Source organism: Haliaeetus leucocephalus, unplaced genomic scaffold (assembly GCF_000737465.1).
Source record: "Haliaeetus leucocephalus isolate CR32 unplaced genomic scaffold, Haliaeetus_leucocephalus-4.0 Scaffold373, whole genome shotgun sequence".
NCBI classification, from domain to species: Eukaryota; Metazoa; Chordata; class Aves; order Accipitriformes; family Accipitridae; genus Haliaeetus; species Haliaeetus leucocephalus.
In genome coordinates this window covers 4,967,813-4,988,242 of record NW_010972809.1, presented here as the reverse complement: position 1 = coordinate 4,988,242, position 20,430 = coordinate 4,967,813, and the positions used below count along the sequence as shown (strand labels likewise).

Genomic DNA, 20,430 nt, shown 5'->3' with positions numbered 1-20,430 from the left:
AACTAGGGAAGGAATCCAAATGCCTGAATCCACAAGAAGGAATTAGGAGGGTAGAAAAGGTGGGGGAGAAGTAAAAAGGAAAAAATACGAAAACAAAGGTTAGAGCAGGAGATCCTAACCAAAGATTTGACCTGTGTGAATAAAATACTTCCTTGTTCTGCACCGAGTGCATCAGCTTATTGCTGTGCCTGACAGTTCAAACTGGACAAGTGAGTTGAAAAAAAAGTTTTCTGGCTCTGTATTTATTAAGAGCAACAAAATAACTCTATGTTGGCTAGATGGACAACAAGCTAGACTTTGTTTGTACATTTGAACGATATTCTTTTGTCTCTTGATTGAGTTTTGGTTTTTGGCTTGGCTGGTGTTATTTTATTTTAGTTAGAGGGGATGTGAGGTGCGGGGGTGCTGCTCTGCTTTCCTAGGCATTACAAAGGTAATCGTAGAAATATAATTTAAGGTCAGATGTTAAATAAGGAGTTGATTTACCCCTTCTGTTTCTGATGCAGTGAAGGATGGATGTATTGTATCACAAACACCATCTAAATCGCACAAAACCTCTGAGGTGCTCAGTGAGCTTGTAGGGGGAGTTTAACAGAAGTGGCAACTCCCTTTTTACTACATAGCAACCTTCTGTTTGGAGTCTGTGCAGTGAGACGCAACAGGTCACAGCTACATTAGAAAGGGGCATATCTGAGGTAATGCTCTTTCGCTCAGCCCTGGGGAACACCCCTGAGATTAATGCACACTGCTTCTGTGTTGTCAGACCACCCACCCTGTTTTGGAGCTATGGTAGAAGACCAATACAGTTTGTGACAGTAACATTTACAGTGAAGCAGAGCAGTGATCCACTGGTGACATATTCTGATCTTATTCCCCTGCCCTCCAAGTTCCTGGTGTTTTACAGGAATGCATTTTCTTTGCTCTTTCTGGGAATGCAAACTACATCCCCTGACTTACCTTCAAGTCCTATTAATACTTTGGGAAATTCCACCACACCTAACTCGCAAAGTTTTCTGTATATGTTTTACCCTTGTAACCAGTTTCCTTTCCCCCCACCCAAGGAAGGGTGTGATCTAGTTCCATGACTTTAAAAGGTCTTTTCAAATCTGTCTGAGGGCTGTGTGCCTTCTGTGACATCAGTTGGGGAGGGGGGGAAGGAAAAAATAAAGCATGCAAACAATAGCCTTAGAGTAAATATGATCTCACTGTGATTAAACCGCAGTACATCAAAATCAAAAAGCAGATGGAAAACCTAACTTCTTTCCCTCAGGCAAGCAATTAAAAACTTAATGAAAGGAGATCGGATGTTGAATGCTTAAAAATTGAAGGAGCAGAGCAGAAGGAAAAAAAAAGAAAAAAGATGGAAAGAAAGAATCCCAAAACGTGTGTTTTGAGTTCTCAGTTTTCCATTTTCTGGCATTTGCAAGCAGTCTTCTCCCAGACAAAGTTTCCTTACAAAAAACCCCCTCCTCCCAAATTTAGCCCTTCTCTACGCAGCTCTGGGAAAACAATCACAAGTTGATTGTCAAGAAACCATAGCTGTGTAGACACAGGACCTCAGTATTGTCACCAACTTACTTCTGTCTGATGTCTTCAGCTTTGTAAAGTATGATTCTTTTTTTTTAATTTTTTTTTTATTTTAAATCTAGAACTTAGCTGAACTGGGACATGCTATTCTTCCTCCAAGTCTCTCCAAAAATTCTCCATAGAAGGGGAAGGCACCCTTCTCTGTCACTTTAGTGTTACCATCTGGGATACTACACAGCAGCCACAACTTGGGATGCCCTGAGAGTCCAGCTTACTGAAGAGAAACAAGCTTGGCAACTCAAGTTTCCAGGCTCCTGACAGCCCTCGGCAGGCTGGTGGGGGGACAGGCTGCAAGTTGCCTGTGAATCAGACCCACTTCCAGGGGAGCAAAGCCTGGCTGGTAGATGAGGCTTGCCAGGTCCGGTCAGGGTCTTCTTCATACCTCAGGGCAGCAGCCAAAAGTCAACAAGCCTTCCAGAACAGCTTGATTTTGGCAAGCTGACGTTTTCTAGAGAAGCATACCCCTGAAGAAGGGAGAGTGTGTGAGTGCATTTTAACCAGTTATAGTTACTATGCTTAGTCTCAGACTGAAATGCAACTTTAACTGTATTCTTGATCATGTGAGAGATTGGTTTGTGCAGTTTCTGGGCTGAGAACAAGATAAATCAGTATAAGCAGGGAGAGAGAAAAAAAGAGAAGATATCTGCTTGTAAACTAGGCCCTTCTATAACAGTAAAAGTTGGTTTATTACCCCTAAGCATTTTAACTGGACGTAAAGTCCATAGGACAAAGGCATTCATGACCCAACCTACTGCAAGCTGTATGTTAAACAGAGAGTGCACACTTGCAGTTGTTTTGTACTTAACCCTTTGGATCAAAAAATTCCTTTGAAAGAGAATCATTGAATTTTCATGGTCTGTATTTTTCTCCCCCTGCCCTCAACTAAGCCGGACATTCATTGGAGGAATTGAGATTTACTCCTAGGATCCTTCAGCATTTTCTAAGATTTGTTGTCACCAAATGGTTGACAGTATTGCTATTGCTAAAATTTTCAACCTTGCTGTGAATGAGGACTGCTTAAGAAAGGGCTTCTGATGTGCTGACTGCATTCCTGTAGAGTAAATCCATTCTTACTACTCTTCCTTTTCTGGGCAGGCTAATCCACTGACTGTGAATGAAGTGTTTTTAAAACAAACAAAAATAGAAAGGCAAGAATGGGCCTCATCCCTATAGAGAAAAAAAAACCCACACAATTTTTGCCATGCTATGCACTTGTGTTTCTAGGACTGCAAACTATAGCTTTAGCAGTCCTGTTTCTTGTCAAACACAAGCTACGTCCAAATTTTCTGTGGAAAAATGAACTCCTTAAAATTAAGACAGTTTCCACTACTGTAATGTCTAGACCAAAAGGCAAAAGAAAAAGGTCACTTGCCAAGAGCAGCCTGTGATAAACAGGCAGCAATATTCATGGCTGTACTCTTAGCTGCTATAAAGCGACCTAGCTTCACTGATACCGAGAGCTGCAGCCACTAACAGGCAGCTAGGAGTACCTCTAAATGCAGCTTTACTCAGCAGCAGCCCAACTTAAATATTGCTGAATACATGCCATAAATATTCTTTTGTAGTACAGTCCCAGAGGACTGTGATCAATCCTACTGAAGACCTAGCATAAAGCATCTTTCAGGGGTCAGAGTACTGTTGTAACAGGTAAACGTCCATTACTTTCATGGATGCTCAGAGAGCACCTATTATGTAAAGAAGCATCTTGAAATGTGACTTGCACATTTACGATTCCAAATGTTACTGCATGTGAGCTCCTACAGAGGTGTGTGGACTTTAATGTCTCAAGAAGTTCAGCTACTTGTCTCCATCAAGTGCAGACAGAAATGGGAACAGTAGAAGATAAGGGTTCTCCACAATTGCTCTCCACTGCAGCTAAGGCAGACACCTGTGCATGCTCCTCTTACATGCTTATGTCGCTTTAAAAATGAAATTAAACTCTAGATCTTGGAGACAGGCGGATTCCTAATTCCTGTTGGCATGAATGGGATTTTAAGTACTTAGATGTCTGTGACAAGCTAGTCCAAATAAAATAAGCAAAACAAAAGTGACTTTACCTAGGCCCCTAAGTGACCTAAGCCCATCTATTATATGCACAAGACATTCCCGTGCCCTTAACACCTTTGATAACAGCAATATGACAAGGAGGAAGCCCTATGCTCCAGTGAGAGTCTTCTACTTTTTGTATGCACAGAGATACAAGGCTGTTTGCTATTTCCAGATACTGGGTGTACGTCCTCTTCTCCTGTACTTCTGTGCAAGAGCAGGACCTCATGCTTGGCTGAGGACTACCAAGAGTGCAAGTTCTTTGTGAGAAGAAAAAGGCTTCTTGTCTCCTACCGTTTCTAAAGTTGGCCAAAGTAGCCAGTAGGTACACCCATTCCAGTAGTGATGCATGGAGGTGTGTGTGACTCAGGAGAATTGCCTCATTCAGACTTTTACTCGGGTCACTAGACGCACCTGGCCTTGCTGCAATGATGCTGGTATTTGTCACGGAGCACAGGCAGTTCAACAGTATAAGCTTCTCCTGAACCACCACACGTATGAGTTCAATGTTCAGTGATAAGATATCAGTGCAAGTATAATCTCTTCTAACCCCACTTGCTGCTGTGCTTGAGATCATAAGATTCCAAAGGTGAGTTTGTACATGGTCTTAGGAATTGTGCTCCAACACTTAACAAGTTCAAAATAACACTTCATGAGACTTCTCCAAAGTCTAACCTGTATTCTGAAAAACAGTGGTTATCGGCTTAGAAAGGCTGCAGAACCCTCCTAAAATGTACTTTCATTTTTGCTTTGCAGAAGATGTTCCATAAAGTCTTCCTATTAGGCAGTTCTCCTGCTCTCTGATCTGGCAGGTGCCCCTCTAATCAGGTCTTTTGATAGTATGGCAGTGCTTGCAATGACTAATGTTGAGTCAAGATACCTAAGGGCAAAGTAATAGTCTAATGTGACTGCAGCCTCTAGCAGAATCTTAAAAGCATGAGTAAAAACCCTAGATTAGTATCCAATACCTCTTGTACTATCTAGGGTCAATCTGAATTGGAACTATCAAAAATACAAGGAAGACTGTTCTGGCAGTTCTGCTTCCCCATCATGTACTAGGAACTACTGGACAGAGACAGATTAGGCTACCAGGTTCTTGTTGAAATAGATTTACAGCTGTATTACTCAAGAACAGCTGTTAGCATGAAAACAGAAGTTTAGAAATCATGCAAAAAAACCTGCATGCTGTTAGCTGTAATGCTTTGTGATGGCTCTTCTTTTTCCTCTGAAACAAGTCCTGTAACATCCCCCACCTTCAGCAGCACCTCCTTCTGTAAAACAGAATGAACAGCACCTTGCTATCTTACCCAGCCTTTGGTAGGGCAAACAAATTCTATCGTGGGAGTTTCTCAAATGCCCTGAGGTATTGAGGCAGTTACCTCTATTAAGTATACAAATACATACTTGACCCAAAATTGGAGGCTTATAAGCAATACATAAGTTTACCAGGGGCTGGGAGGGGGTGGGGGGCAACACAGAAGCCACAGTGGGAAGAGTGGGAATCTGAAAAGGACAGTGGCCCTCCAAGCTTTAGGAAGGAGCCAGTCCTACTGCTACATGTCACTAGTGTTGCTGCTGATTTAGGCCTGACCCTGCTAGACTTCTGTCACCTTCCTCCATACATGCATGGAGGAGATAAAAAGCATGGAAACTTCCATTGCAAATTCACAACGGTAACAGAGATGGCACAAACTTGTACAGTTTTTCCCCTTTGTTGGTTTGTTTCTCTAATACTACCTTTTACAAGGTTTTACAGTTCCTATTTACTCCTAAGTTTGATTGTCACCCTGTGATCGCTGAGATAGCAAAAAAAAAAAAAAGGAAAACAAAGAGGAGTGTGAGGGATAAACAAAACAGAGAGGATTTGGTTAGTAAAGTACAGGCAGTTCTCTTCCTTTTACATGGCCCAACACTCAAAGTCTTTCATTGCCAGGGTTACAAGCAGCTTTTCACAAGCATTCCTGGTTGGGAATATAGTATTTCTTCCCAGTGACACTATTTTGTTTGTCTTGGCATACAGGCATTGTAACCAAGTCTATATATTACAGGACTGTGCCTTAGCACAAATGGCAGGCATTTCAAACCCTATTTACTTAGGGTTCTCCCTTGCCCAACAAATTATCTAAAAATAGATAATCAAGACCTCATACTTTACGTCTACGTCATTCCTTTTGGCTTAAATGAGGTAAGGAATGCAGGGGGTTTTGTTGTTTTTTTCTCTCCTCTTTCACTAACTGTTTGGATCTTTAGTAAACAGATAAGTCCCCCTTTCTCCTTCCCCCTCTTTTTTTGTCTTGTGAACAGCCAACAAGCTACAAAAGCCTTGTTATGATAATGTCTTCTCCCTTTTGCTTCTGTCACACTTTTATTGCCTGAGATAAGGGCATTGGGATTGCTGGCCAGATACATCCTCTCCCATCCATGTTCCTCTCTGATCATGGTAACCCACTGGTATTTCTGTTCCTATATAGCACATTTTAGCTTTAACTGCTTCATCCTTGGAATCACAGTCTGGGTTTGGTTTCAGAAAGGGTTGATCCTACCTTCTGGATTACAGATTACTTGAACAGCATCCTGTGAGACCTTGATGGGATGCAGTTTTGTGGTACATGGAGATTTAGCACAAAAGGATGCTGTTGTCATCAAATGAAGAACTGGGGTGTTGCCATAATACAACTGCACCCTACAGGAATTAGTTTCTGAAAGTAGCTTTTAGACAAGGAGGACTAAGAAATGCTCACAACCAACATAGAAATATTTGTTATGCTAACATTTCCTATCTTTTCATGGCTCAGGGTAACTTTTGTGTTCTCCAGTATTTAACTAGCACATGAATGGCAGAAGAGGACCTAATCTGGGGTTAAATTTGTCTTTGCTTTAAACAGTCACATCTTCACTCAATTTCACACAGTGTGCAATAGATAGACAGAAGTGTAAAGACATACTAAAGACATATATAAGGTAAAATTCTGAACTTGCTTAAATCCACAGGGATTTTCCCAGTGGCTTTCAGAGGAGTCAGACTTGAGTATTATGTTGGAAGGATGTTTAAAGAGTGGGATGGACAATAAAAGAAGCTTAGGTAAAATAAGAGAGCGAACAAGTCTTCAAAATGTTTATGAGTGAAAAAAGGGTAGACTGACTAGCGGAAAGGATTTCTAGACCAGAAATGATCTTGGGTTTAGTCACGCTGAAAGTGAAGCCACGAGTGATGGAGAGACATACTCAGGGTCTCACACATAAGTCAGTTCCTGTTCTGTCCAACTGTTAATACTCTAATTAAACTCTAATAAGAATCTCAATCATTTCATTAAATGAGGCCTTATCTTATGGACTATCACAATGAAAGTAAAGAATGACAGGCCTCAATATAACACCAGGAGCAGTTAAATAGACCCAACTCTGCACCTGGAATCTAAGCCACCTCTGAAATGATGGTATGTCCCCAGGCAGCCTGTAAGCATGCTCTGTTCCTTTATTTTCTGTATACAATAAAAACTACAGGACTTTTGTTTTTCTATAGAAAAATAAAAGAAAGAAAGCAAATACAGAAAGAAAATAATAGACACTGAATGAGCAGGTATTTTCTTTCTGTGTTACTCCAGGGATAAGAAATAGATCAGGGATAAGAAATAGATCTAAGAATGTTTGTCCTAGTTAAACAGTGTAACTACTTGACATTTCCCAGGGAAAGTAAACACCTTAGTCTGACAAGAAGGCCAAAACCCTCAGTCTTTTTTTTTTTTTTTTTTTTTTATGGCTCGTACGTTCTTTGTCTAGCTTTCTCTGTCTAGAGTTACGTAATCACAAACCCAAACCAAAATGCTCATTCCAAACAGACAGGGCAAAGGAAACATTACAGAGCAGGGAAGACTTCCACCTTTTGAGCCACCTTATCGGTCCCTATTCTTGCAGTGCCACTGGGCTACATATGAAGCATGATCTCCTTGTATCAGAGGAAGGATAGATGGTGACACCAGAAGTCAGGAAGCTGTGTAACTATGCAGGACCATTATTTTGCCACTGTGACAGAAGTGTCGCTTAGTCATGGGCAGTTGCAAAGCAGTTCATGAGCTCTAGACTAACAGTGACACTGCTCTTCTAACCCCAAGTGCCTGACATTTTGTGGTAAGAGTCACAGCTTCTCTAAGCAGGTATAAAGTCTACCTGAACTGATTTGAGGGGGAGTAGAAAGGGATAGGAGATGAATTTGATCTCAGACTTCAGATCAGTTGTTTGAGACAGAATTAAAGGAAAAAAAAAAAATTTTCAAAGTCATGGAGTATCTTTGTCTATCTGTATCTTAAACAATTTCTTTTTCCCAGTTATTCTTAACCACCATGAGATGGAGAAACTGGCAGCAGCTTTGAAAACTTAACTCTGACCTTTCCCAAAGTTTGGGTATGAGAGATCCTGAAAGCCTGGGCTGAGCTCAGACATATATGGAAAAGCATGAAAATCTACGTATATTTACCTAGGTATCACTCGCACATCTCATTCTGCCCTTATATATATAGCCTTATACAATGCTATAGCATTAGGGCTCCCATGTAGGAGACACTACACCGCCTAAATTCAGTAAGAAGATGGACTTCACTTCCAAAGCAAGTTAGTCTCCAAGTAAGTATATAATGTGTGACATTTCCAAATCACTTTTTTATTGATGCTGAAGTTATTTTTGGCAGAGAAAGTAAAGTTTTTCCTTCCCTCCCCCTTTTTTTCCGATCACACAAGATTATGGTATGTCTGTACAGTAATCTAATGCCCTGTGGGCAATTCAGTACCTTGCCCAGACGTTTCTAAGTAGAGTAATATTAGGATGAAAGCCTCCACATCTGTGTCTTCTGAAGAAAAACCTCTAGTAAAAGGTTAAGCTAGAATCACTTATATTATTTAACTTGGGAAAGGGGGCTAGGCTACCCATTTTTTTAAATATACGGTGGTTTTGGGGTTTTTCTTCTTGCTCGTGACCCGAACAGACCGCCCTGAAAAACTGCGCTGTGATGACGAGACATTCACCAAGGACTGGAAAACGGGGAGAAGCAGCGATGCCCGTCCCGAACCGACGCTGGGCATCACGTACAAACCCGCCTTTCCCGAGACACCGGGCTCACACCGTTCGCTAGCGCCGGCGTAAGCGGGCGAGGGGCCGAGACACCGGGCGGGAAGCCCCTTCTCCCCCCACCCACAACACCCCAGAGCACCCGGGGCGGGCGGGGGTCTCCGCCGGCCTGCCCCCCCTTCGCTGCCCGTCCCCGGGACCCCCTTAGGGCTCCGTGCCCGGAGACAGCACGGAGCAGCGGGCTCGGGGCGGCTCGGCCGCACCACCCCGGGCCAACGGCTGCGCCCGCTCGTCCTGTGGGGGGCACCGAGGGGAGCCCCGAGCGCCCCGTCCGCCCGCCTCCTGTCAGGGCTGCGGCCCCTCAGCGAGGGCCGCCCGGCTGCCGCCGGGGAAGCCGCTTGACAAGCCCGTGAGACTTCAAAGGCCTGCCCCAGCCCCGGGACGGCGCCCGCCGCCGGCTCACCTTGTACTTCATGGCTGCGGAGCGCTGAGGGGGCCCGCGCGGCAGCTACACCGCCTCCCGCCGCATCGCCGCCGCCTCCTCCTCCTCTCCGCGCCCCGCCGCCCGCCACCGCCGCCAGGCTACCCCGCTCATTTGCATAGCGCCCCCGCCATTGGCCACGCTCGGGGACAAGGTGGACCCTCTCCACCCACCCCCCCCGCGGCTCCGCCCTCTGCTTCCCGCCCTTCGGGGCGCTGAGGGCGAGCGGGCGCGCGAGGCGCCCCCCGCTTCTGTGAGGTGGAGGAGAAGGGGTCCCACAGAGCGAGGGCCCCGCTTCTGGTGGGGCCCCGGGTCCGCCCGTGCCCTCTCACAAGCCGCTCACCTCGAGTTCCCCGCACGACAGGGACACTCGGAACAAAAGGCCTTCTCTCTGCCGCCCCCGCCCCGGCTGCTACCTCCCGTGCTGAGGGGGGTTTCTGGGCCCGGCAAGGTTCAAAGCGCCCGGGCTGTCAGTGAAGGCGGCCCCGGGAGGAGCGGCTCTGAAGTGACAAAGCGGCGGGGAAACAAAAATGCCCCCTCGCAGTCTGGCCTGGTCTGGGGCCTGGTGCTAAACCTTCCCCATCCGTCCCCTCTGTAGCCGCCTTTTTCTTGTGCAGCTCTCGGAGGGGTTGGGCACTTCACGCTGCTCCCTTCCTGTCTTTGCGATTGATTTTTGTCCTCGTTTGTCCTCAAAAGATGGATCTTCTAACTACTACCTCTTGAATCAAAATGCCCAGCGTTTGCTTTGCCCGGGAAAGCCTCCTATTCAAACACCGGTTAGACACCAGAGGCCAAGATGGCTTTAATCATCTAGAGATGTCCATTATAAAGAGTGACCATGGCAAATAAGGATTACTTGGAAGAGAGTAATAATTAACTCTGGTATCTTGGGGGCAGGAAAGAGCAGGGAAAATAAATGTGTGGCGATCCTCCATGCTTTTTAAGTCAGACCCCTTAATCAGGCATGATTAATATGGTGCACATAATAGGAATCTTTGTGTATGGGACATACTCCAGCTTGTTTAGATGAACAGGAAATAAATTCTCTCCTTTTTGCCCGAGTTGGATCTTACCCAACATTTCTAGGTCACAGATGGACTCAAGACTGTTTCTAGTGGCCTAAGGAAACACAGCAAAGAATAATCTTGTACTACCAGATTACCAACATAACTTCATTCCATAGTACAGTGATATCCTTAAATTCTCATGTGACTAATCCTCTAGAGAAGGATCCTGTTGCTAAAATGGCTTCATGGCTTCTAAGGAATGTCATACTTTTATCTGCAATCTCTTCCGTTCTCTAGTTCCAGCAGAAAATATGTGGTTGTACTATACAAATTTACTAAATGAATGCAAAAATAATTTTTTTCTATACTGTCTAGTAGTTCATCGGTATGAGTTCCTGTCAGCACAAAAGATGTCTCAGTGAGAAAAGCAAGCTTCTGCTTCCTGCAGTGCAGAGCACGCCACTGTGACTGGGATCCCTATGCAGTGCTGTAGCTTCACTGGCTGTAACCCCCCACAGGGGTTTTTCTTTGGGTTTTTCCTTCTGTTTTTGTTGTTGCTGTTGATTCTTCTGATTTTCCAAGACGGTACTTGATATAGATAATATTTTATATGCACTGAGTTTGGAGCAGTGTTGTTTTAAGTGTAGCATCAAAATAAATGTGGGTAGTTTCGAGAGAATAAAGCTCATTTGTATGCTGTGTCCTTAGACACTTTATTTAAGAAATAATTCTTCCAGTGATTATGCATAACCAGCTTACTACTAGAAGAGCGCAATTCTCTTTGGAGTGTTTCTTAACTGTGGAGTTTGACCTTGGATTTTCTTTTTGCGTGTTTTTGCCCTTCATACTCCAAGGATAAAAATTTCTCCTGGGAGAAGAAAATTTCTCCTAAGTACAGAGGATGCGATGGCTAATGTGTTTGCATGGTATTGGACTAGCATCCAAATCCCATTCCCTGAACAAGCTCTGTATAATCTCTTTATGTGGCACCATTGTCATGAAGATAAATGCATTAAAGATTGTAGAACCACATTAATAAGAACCGGATAAGTGTCAGAGACAAAAATAAGAAAAGTAGAATCATACTTCTGACTTCACCTATATTTAAATGCAGAGTGCATCTGGTTTCCAGTCATCTGACCAGCAGTGATACTTTTAATGTAATTGGTGTTTTTCCTTTTTCAGAATGCTTTACAATCACATTATGAAATCTAAACACATTTGAAAAGCTGTGCCTTCTGCTTTTGTTTTAGCTTGCATTGCTTTTAATGTATGTAAAATGTCCCTGACTGATCTTGATATGAGGTAACAGATGTGTTAATGTAGAATTCTAGTTGAGTTGTTCCCTTGTATATATTGTTTTGCCTTTATTGCTCTCCATAACTCATATTAAAAACTTTTAATTAGATGCCACTGGAATGACACTTTGGGCACAAAGTCTATCGGTGTTGGTAGCTATACAGTTCTGAAGAAGCAGATACAAGAATTGGTATTTTACAGGGAGAAAGAGAGATTGCCATCGCACACCACCTCCTCAGTCAAGTCCCACTGCTCATTTTATTCACGCACCCTCCCTCCCCCTTCTCTCACCTACTCTGTTTACTGTCTTAGGTTTTCTTTGCACTTTGAGGGGGTTTTTAATTTCCCCAAGGGTGAAATACTCCCGCTTAGTGCAACACTTCTAGCAGAGCTAGAGCTCCCCAATCTATCACGAATATCAGGAATTAGATATACCTTGAAAGAGAGATTTGTAAATACGATCCTCTAACCTTGATGCATTACTATAAGAAGTCAGGATTGTGGCAAGCATGCATTTGTGGTTAGTGCAAGCACTTGGCTTTTCTTGATGACCTTGCCGACTGCTGTGCCTTTACTATGTAATATTGTATTTCAGGCATAGTCTAGGAAAGTTTTGAGTTGGTTGCCTTGGATAATCAGCTCAATTATACAATGGAACATGCTGAAGGGGAAGCCAAGACCTGGATGTCTGTGTTGTAGAAGCAACTTGAGCTATACTGCCAGGATTTATAACTACAGGGTCCTATTGAAGTTCTCAGGAGGGTAATTCATGTAATGTGTCTTTTTGCTTCACAGCACAGCAATGGCTTGATTCACTGCCTCATACTTTGTGCCACTGCAATTCTAGCTGAGTAGCAAATGGGTTCTGTGACTTTGTCTTGTGCCTGCATCAATGGCTTTTGTTTGTTTCTTTGCTTTTGCTGACGGCAAATAATATTACTCTCTGCTCATTTGGGCAACCTACTGCTTGTCTCCTGCTCTCATACACCATCCTGGTGAGCTTATCGCTTGCTTTATTTCTCACCGCACCACTGGTCTGTGTCTTCCTGGTGCCCTCCTGATTGCCAGTTGGGGTTCTGGGGTATTTGGGAGATGGCAGCAGGTGAAATGGTAGGGCAGCCAAAGGGACTGCTTGTCAGCCAGGCTGTGCGGCTCGGCCACCACAACGCTCAGCACACAACATGAAACACAGCTGTCAGCCAGGCTGGGAAGGGAATACCCGTTGAAGCAAATCAGCCAGCTATCGCCCTGTGACAATTGATAGGAGAAGAACACGAGACAGATATCCTGCTCTGAAAGGTTACTCAAACAAAAATCCCTTGTTCCTATTTCCCCATGATACAACCTGAGAAAAGAGAGACACAGCAGAGTGTCTCCCTCACAGTTGACAGAGTCTTTTCAGAAAGGGTCTGTGAGCTCTGTGTTTGGGAAACACTGCGCTATCTTTTTTTTTTTTCCTGCACAAAGCCCTGACTATCCTTTGGATAATGTTGTGCAGCATCTGCATCACTTCTTGCTGTGATACTTGGCCAGGGAATTGGGATAAAAATTAATTTAGTTACAGTGCCACTGCACTTTACGAGCAAAGGAGTCGTAATTAGCCTTGGTCCTGCCACCTCTACAACACTACCCAGACTGGTTCAGTGGATATGCAGTGGATGGAATTTCTCCAGTGTAGAATGGTTTTGTACACACTCAGAGTGGCGGAATTTGCTTGCTTGGACAAATCTGTTAAAAAAGATGAAACGCTGCTGTTTCCTGAAAAGAACATTAACAAAAACTCACCACTGACGTGGGCAGGCTTCTGTGTCTGTCTGCACAGAAAGGCCTCCTCTCCCACCTCACTACGAGATGATGAGAAAAAGATTTCAGTCTCACTCAAAGAAGGGAATATTTTGCATTTCAGCAAACCAAAACAAAGTCTGCTCTGTTTTTCTTTGACCAGTGATGGAAATCTTTTCAAGCAAGCGGTCTATTCCATTTAACAGTAACAGAAGTCTGTCATGGCAGACAGAGGGGTGAGTAGCGATCACTGTAGTCATCAGGTTTAAATGCAAGGGTCAAATTGTGAGAATAAAAATTGTTAATAGAAGTATCTTTTTAAATTTGACTTTCCTTTGCCATTCTACCTAAGATGCCTTTTAACCACAGAGCTAGTTCACTGGCCTTGCTCTAGAACTCTGCATTTTCTTTAATATATATGAACTAATCTTACAGGCATCCCACCTCCTTTCACAATAAAGCACAAAAGCTGTTCACATTCTCAAGAAGGGCATTCTATGCAGTGTTTCTTCAGCAATCGCTCATTTAACTTTGTAAGTCAACCATCAAGGCCCTGTTTAGTGACCCTCCTTCAGATAAAGGGAATAAATGCAGCTCCCTCTGTCCTCTCTGTTTTGCTTCAAATGCCAGCCAGAAAGAAACATGCTGGTGTCCTCCCACCCAAAAGATTTTGAAATTGAATCCAGCCTTTGTTAGCTTGAGAAATCATGGAAGGCAGTTGGAGTTTAGATATTCCGGAACTGGCTATCACTAAGCCACCAGCCTGACCCTGCAAATAAAAACTGAAAAGTCTGTTTGGTTTAAAAAAAAAGGGGGGTGTGTGGATAAATACAACTACAATTTTCACTTGTTATGAGAGGCAGGTGGTCACCTTGTCAGGGGAAAATGAACGCAGGAAGGGAAACAGAAGAATCACTATTAAAACAGCAGGAGGGACCCATCTCACCCTGGAGAAAGGAAAGGAGAGAATGTAAAATTGATTTGAAGTAAATTTAGCTCTGGTCCAACGCTGAATAATAACTGCAGATGAGGATGAAAAAGAATAGCTTTTCCAGGTCCGTGCAGCAGAGCAGCTCCTCAGCCATCCAGCTGGTGCAGAGCACGTGGGTCAGGGGGACTTCATGTTCTCAGCAGTGTTGGAAGGAATTTGTGGAAGACGGCAGCAATCGTAGCTGAGCTGCCACATGCACTTTGCAAAGCCAAGGCAAGTTAAGAGCTCTGCAAACCTTGATGTGTGCACTCGTGCAGATAACATTGGTGCATTGAGTAGAAGAGATGGCAGAAGGCGGTGGCTTCAAGACGGGTGCAGGGCTGTGGCAGACTGGGTCTCCAGTGCTTGCCTGCCCACGAACCAGTGGTGTTGGGAGGGCAAGAGGAACGTAAGGTATGCGGGGAAGACTGGAGAGGGAAAAGAATGTCAGGATGGAGCACGCACTGGCCTATTCCTTCCAAGGATACTGTCAAAGGCTTATTCATTTCCCAAACAAACAAACCAGTCTAACAGTTGTGCTCGCAGAATACACTCCTTTATTTTCCCCTCCAGCACTGAGTATTTTTAATACATGGGCTTAAAAAATACAGGCTTGCTTCCAGACGTGTGGCATGCATGCCATTCAACCTACTGATGCCAAAAGAGGGGTTTTCTGTTTTTCGTAAGAAAAGCTGAGAAATAGCATAACTATGGAGAGACTGCAAAAGGCTTCTGTTCTCTCTGGTTCACAATTATGCAGATGAAATATGATAAATGTAATACAGGGAGGTTGCTCAAGAGGAAATGTATGTTTAGACATCACAGCTCATTTAAGATGAAAGGAATCCAGAATTGGAACCGGAATTGCCTCAGACAAGAAACTTAGCCACAAAGCTTAGGCATGTTAAGCTTTTCATGCAGTCGTAAGAAGTTGCAGTGCTGGCATCCAAAAGCTCAGATCTTTACCTGAACTTTCTACTTGAACTTTCCCCAGTTTGGGTGAAACTCTGAAGCTGAGATTTTATCCGCGTGGATCCACAATGGATGTTATGTTATTCCACCAGGTATTACAATTGTTAAAATAGGAGTGAATTGAGTAAGGTTTTTCTTTTCTTTCTCTTTTTGGGCTGGTTTGGGTTTTTTTTGGTGGAGGCCAACCAGCCCACCACAGCACTATGATCCCAGTTTGGAAACACCCCAGGCTCTTTTGAATACATGCGTCTGGCATACTACGTTTGTGGGAGTGAGTTCCTTCATGAAAGCAAGAGTGTGAGTGTGGACAATTAAGTAGGAAACAGTGGTCTGGAGTAAAAAGGTTCACTTCCCCGTGACATCCTGTTTGACATCTAGAAAGATAAGGTTTCGTAGACTAGCATCAGCAAGTTTTTTCTCAGCAAGCATGATCTCTCTCACCTCCACACATGCACACACAGAGTAATATGCAGCAATTCCTATCCCCAGAAGCTTTGTCTTGAACATAGTAGTGCATGGCTCTGCTCTTTCCAGTCTCTGGTGCCCTGCTCCAGCCTACTCTTCCTCCCTGCCTCTCCCTCCCTTCCTCCTGCCTTCCCAGTCCTGCAGCTGACAGGGTGGAGAGCCCCACTTTCAAACACATGTGCCAGCACTTTCCTCTGAATTTGTGTGGAAGTAGGTTGTACAGAAACATTAAGCTACAAAATGGCCTATAACGAGGAGTGTGCATTGAAGTCCTTACACATCTATTAGATAGATTTAAAATACTGCATCAAAATCCTTCAAAGCCCATTAATCCTCTGTGCAGAGCATTTCTGCATCTTAGCCCCATCTCAGGGAGCCAGGACCAAAGAAACCCTTATTTAAATACTCTCCCCTTCCCCCTGATTTGCAAAATGCACACTACTTTAACATGGCAGAAACTCAAAACTGACCCTCAAATACAATCTCTCCTGACTGTAAACTGTCCATCAGTTTTACACATCATCCAAGGAATCGTCCTGTGACTGGACTAGCCAACTGTGTCCATTTTGCTTGCAAAGCCTGTTATTTTTGTTCTGTCTGGTTTTAGGAAGCTTTTGTTGCATATCTGTCCTGGTTTCAGCTGGGATAGAGTTAATTTTCTTTCTAGTAGCTGGTATAGTGTTGTGTTTTGGGTTCAGTATGAGAAGAATGTTGATAACACACTGATGTTTTCAGTTGTTGCTAGGTAGTGTTTATACTAAGTCAAGGATTTTTCAGCTTCTTATGCCCAGCCAGCGAGAAGGCTGGAGGGGCACAAGAAGTTGGGAGGGGACACAGCCAGGACAGCTGAACCAAACCAGCCAAAGAGGTATCCCATACCGTGCCTAGTATATAAACTGGGGGGAGTTGGCCGGGAGGGACGGATTGCTCCTTGGGAACTAACTGGGTATCAGTCAGCAAGTGGTGAGCGATTGCATTGTGCATCACTTGTTGTTGCTCGGGCCATCCCACTGGGTGGGAGGGTAGCGAGTGAGTGTCTGCGTGGTGCTTAGTTACCGGCCGGGGTTAAACCACAACAGTATCTCCCACACTTCTTTTAGCAAAGGTAATCTGCTGCTGTTATCTTTTATATCCTTGTTTTTTGCCTCTTCCCATCTCTCACCAGCAGCTCTGTCATAGCACCAAAAGCATTTCTCTCTGGCAGGGCCCACAGCTCGGTTGTTGTCCACTAGCCAGCTACCAGTTCTTTCCAGTGGGAGGAGGGGAAGCAAAAATTAAAATTTAATAAAATGCAAATTAGAGATTTAAAAAAAAAAAATCAATCGAGAAGGGAAACTTCTGTTTTGCCTTTACCACCAAGCTTCCCATGAAGACTCAGCCTGGAGGTGTTTTGAAGCTTGAGGAATTTCAGGGGAATTTGCTTCTTTTGGAGGTGTTTGGAGAGAGGATATATGATAGGAAAGCGATCATCTTTTCTCTCTTTCACCTCAACCAGATCTGTGGAGGTCAGTTGATATCCACAACAACAGAGAATGGCACATGAAATGTCTCACACTGTCTGACTTATTTTTCTCTCCTTTGGGTGCTGGTGTTTAAGCTCTCATCTCATACTCAGTGTAAATTTGCATCTCCATAAAACTGCCAAAAATGGTTATCTTTGCTGCCATCTAAATCTGTTTATGGTCTACTCTCCCAAAATCATTCTTTAAAGGAAAATGACTGATTTCCAAACCCCTCCTCCTCTTCTGTTATTTTTAACAAGCAATTCAGTCCAATGTCATTTAAAGAAAAGATCATTGCATTACTGTGCGTTGCAGGACTCTCAGGAAACAATAGTAGAAGAGAAGGAACGTGGGAACTCTGTTCCCTCTCTTTTCCATTGCTATCATTTGCAAACTCTGAATGCTTCCAGCAACGGGGTAGCCAAAGACGGGGTGAAAAGGACAGAGCATGTTCCCATTGGCAAAGCTTCCCTCGACTTCACTGGGACCAGGATTTGGCCCACACCGCATAGCATCCCGAGCCTTGGCTTTGACTAAATTGGCTCCTCATAGTAGACTTGTCTCTGCTGAGGGAGGCAGTGGTTGCAGATAACTCTGCTCTCACGAGTATCCACCACAGTTATTCTTCTGCTTGCTTCAGTCTCGATACTTACACTTGCACAGCTGATAGAAGCACCAGACTTGGGGTCACATGAAAGGAAGGCTACACACAACTGTTTGCTGGTCTCTCCTTCAACACCTACGTTCTCTACTCTGTCTGCCCTTTCCCTCACATCCCAGTTGACTCATGGTGTTTGTTCCTGAAGTCTGATGAGGGCTTGAGTCATAAGTGTTGACACAAGGATTTCACTCCTCACCTCCTCAGAGTTCAGCCCTGTCTGGGAGCTGTAAAGATCTGTCTCCACTTGTACTCATGGCCTTTGAGGAGGGGCTTAGCTCATTTGTTGTGCCATAAGGTCCTGGAGAATGTACGTCTGGAAGGCATTGTTAAAAGTCCCTGGGAGTGTCAGGGTACCAGAGAGGCTCTCCTCTTACTTTAAAGTTCTGAGATAGAGTGTGTTGGCTCTGGCTCTCTAGACAGTGAGTAGGCACTGTAAAATGACCTTAGTCATACTTTCAAAAGTAAGGCACTGTAGCATGCCATGGTGAGCGCAGTTGCCGTGGGATGGGTCCACAGTAGCTATTCCAGAAGCTGTTGCTTCCAGTGAAAGACCATGGTATGGATGAGTGTTTGCCCAAAAAGAAGACCGTGAAAGCCATACATATGCAATCCCCTCTCCCCAGAACATAAGCAGTGGTCTGACATGACTATCTAGTGTTGTAAACACTGGCACAGAAACATGAAAGTCCTAGATGTGCTGGGAGAGCAGGTTTCAGGTATGTATGTGTAGATAGGGTCAAAAGGTTTGGACTAAAGCTGGTGGAATAGGCTCCTTAGACTGGTCTTATAATTTCATTTTCCTTATTTCTCAGAGACGGATCTTCTGGTGCAGAAATGTCCCAAATGCTGACTCCTGACCTAAGCACATGGGTGAAAGAAAAGTCTGTCGGACCAAGTTGCATTTGTAGGAGCTGTAACCACTGTGAGGAGGAATGGAAGGAGACATTTCTTTGCAGTTGTGGGAAAAGGGAAAGAGGGCGAGAAAAGGAAGATGGATAGAGAAATAGACTATTATTAATCAAGATAATGAGAGAGAAATAGTCAGGGGCATTAGGCATACAAAGCACCCCACACCTTATGTGGATCAGTACAGATTATAGCCTTTTCTGTCTTTTGGGAAATCTGTTCCCCTCCTTACTTTGATATTTAAAACATTCTGCACTTGATAAATAACAAAAAATATGGTTCTTAAAGACTGAACCACATTCTGGTAGCAGCCAAGATAACTTTATGAAGACAGACAAACTTGTGTTAAATTAAAAAATATATATATCATGCTAGAAAGTTATGTAAGATTCTATTTTAAAATCATCTGGTCCTAATTTACTAAATTTACTGCCTCAGAGCTAATGCCAAACTGCTACATTTGATTTATAGAAATACTTTAGCACATTTTTCCATCAGGCTATTGTAGAGTATATTTACTGCCTTTTTATTATTGTTAAAAATGCAGACTTCTTTAAAGGAAAGGAACATTTTTGAAGAACTTATTGATAGTTTCTCATAGAATGCCAGGAGACATGCAGATAGTAAACAATGCTGTGTGCTTAGGAACATTCCACTCGATTTTCAACTCCTTCAGCATCTTTTTTTTTCTCTGTAATTGAACAAAGTGATCCATCTGGTAAATGGATGTTTGAAAATGTCCGGTTTGTGCCAAACCACTTTTCTTAAGCACAGACTACATTTTTTTTCAGGCAAATATTTAAACAGCAGCCGTACTGTGATGCATTGCTAACCATTAAAAAAAACACACACAAAACCCAGACAGTGGGCAGGGGGGGTTGTCGGAGTGGAAGAAAGCTTAACAAATATTCCATTAAAAATCTATCTAAAAATATCATGCTAAACAACCCTCCTTTTTCCCCTTTCTCTCCCTGACAAGGGTTTCCAAATGGGAAATGACTTCTAGGGAGTAGAACCTATGCCCTGTGTTCAGCAGAGTGATTGAACACATGCTTAACTTTATGCACATGCCCAAGTCCTTCCTTATTCATTTGTATGTGTGTGCTTCACTGAAATGGGTCCTTGATGAGTCTTTGTCTGCTTGTGCAACAAAATTGTGCTCCAGAAGAGTTATGTTTTTCAAGATTTTGAGAAGTCATCGTAGCTTTTTTTTCTCCTGCGTCCATCTCCCATTGAACTTATCCACAAAGTTTGCACTGTATGCAATGAGTTCTCAAATTTATGGATATTGGATGGAGCTCTGGTTCAGGCCTTTCCTAATTTTTATTCATCTCTGTATACTGATCTTTTGAACCCAGAAGTGCCAAAATACCACAAGCAGAGGGAATTTTTCTGGTATTTCCAGCTTGAGCAGAAGTAGGTGGTATTAGACATCTCCTGTTCTTCTGTGGTAAACTCAGACTAATTCAGGTCTAATCTAGCAGTCATACCAGTACCTCTCCTTCAAAAGTCCCCATGCAGTTAACCTGAAACTTGTATTGCCTGCTTTCATTTTGATACCTCTCTTTCCTCGTCCATCTCTACAACTGCTCTCTGCTGAGTCTTAGATTCAAATTCAGAGTCTCCTGAAGTCACACAACCAACTAACCAACTTCAAGGACTTTAACTTCAGGCCTGTTTTGAGTCCATA

General features: G+C 43.5%; 1 protein-coding gene across 1 annotated transcript in view; it reads right to left on the bottom strand.

Moving 5' to 3' along the window:
• The window catches only part of NEDD9 (neural precursor cell expressed, developmentally down-regulated 9), a 37,356-nt gene extending 28,185 nt beyond the window's left edge, over positions 1 to 9,171 (bottom strand). Inside the window, exon 1 of the mRNA XM_010573219.1 lies at positions 9,159 to 9,171. Within this exon, the coding sequence (XP_010571521.1) occupies positions 9,159 to 9,170 (12 nt within the window). The 5' untranslated portion in view covers position 9,171. The remainder of the gene's footprint in view (positions 1 to 9,158) is intronic.
• Positions 9,172 to 20,430: the final 11,259 nt, after the last annotated feature.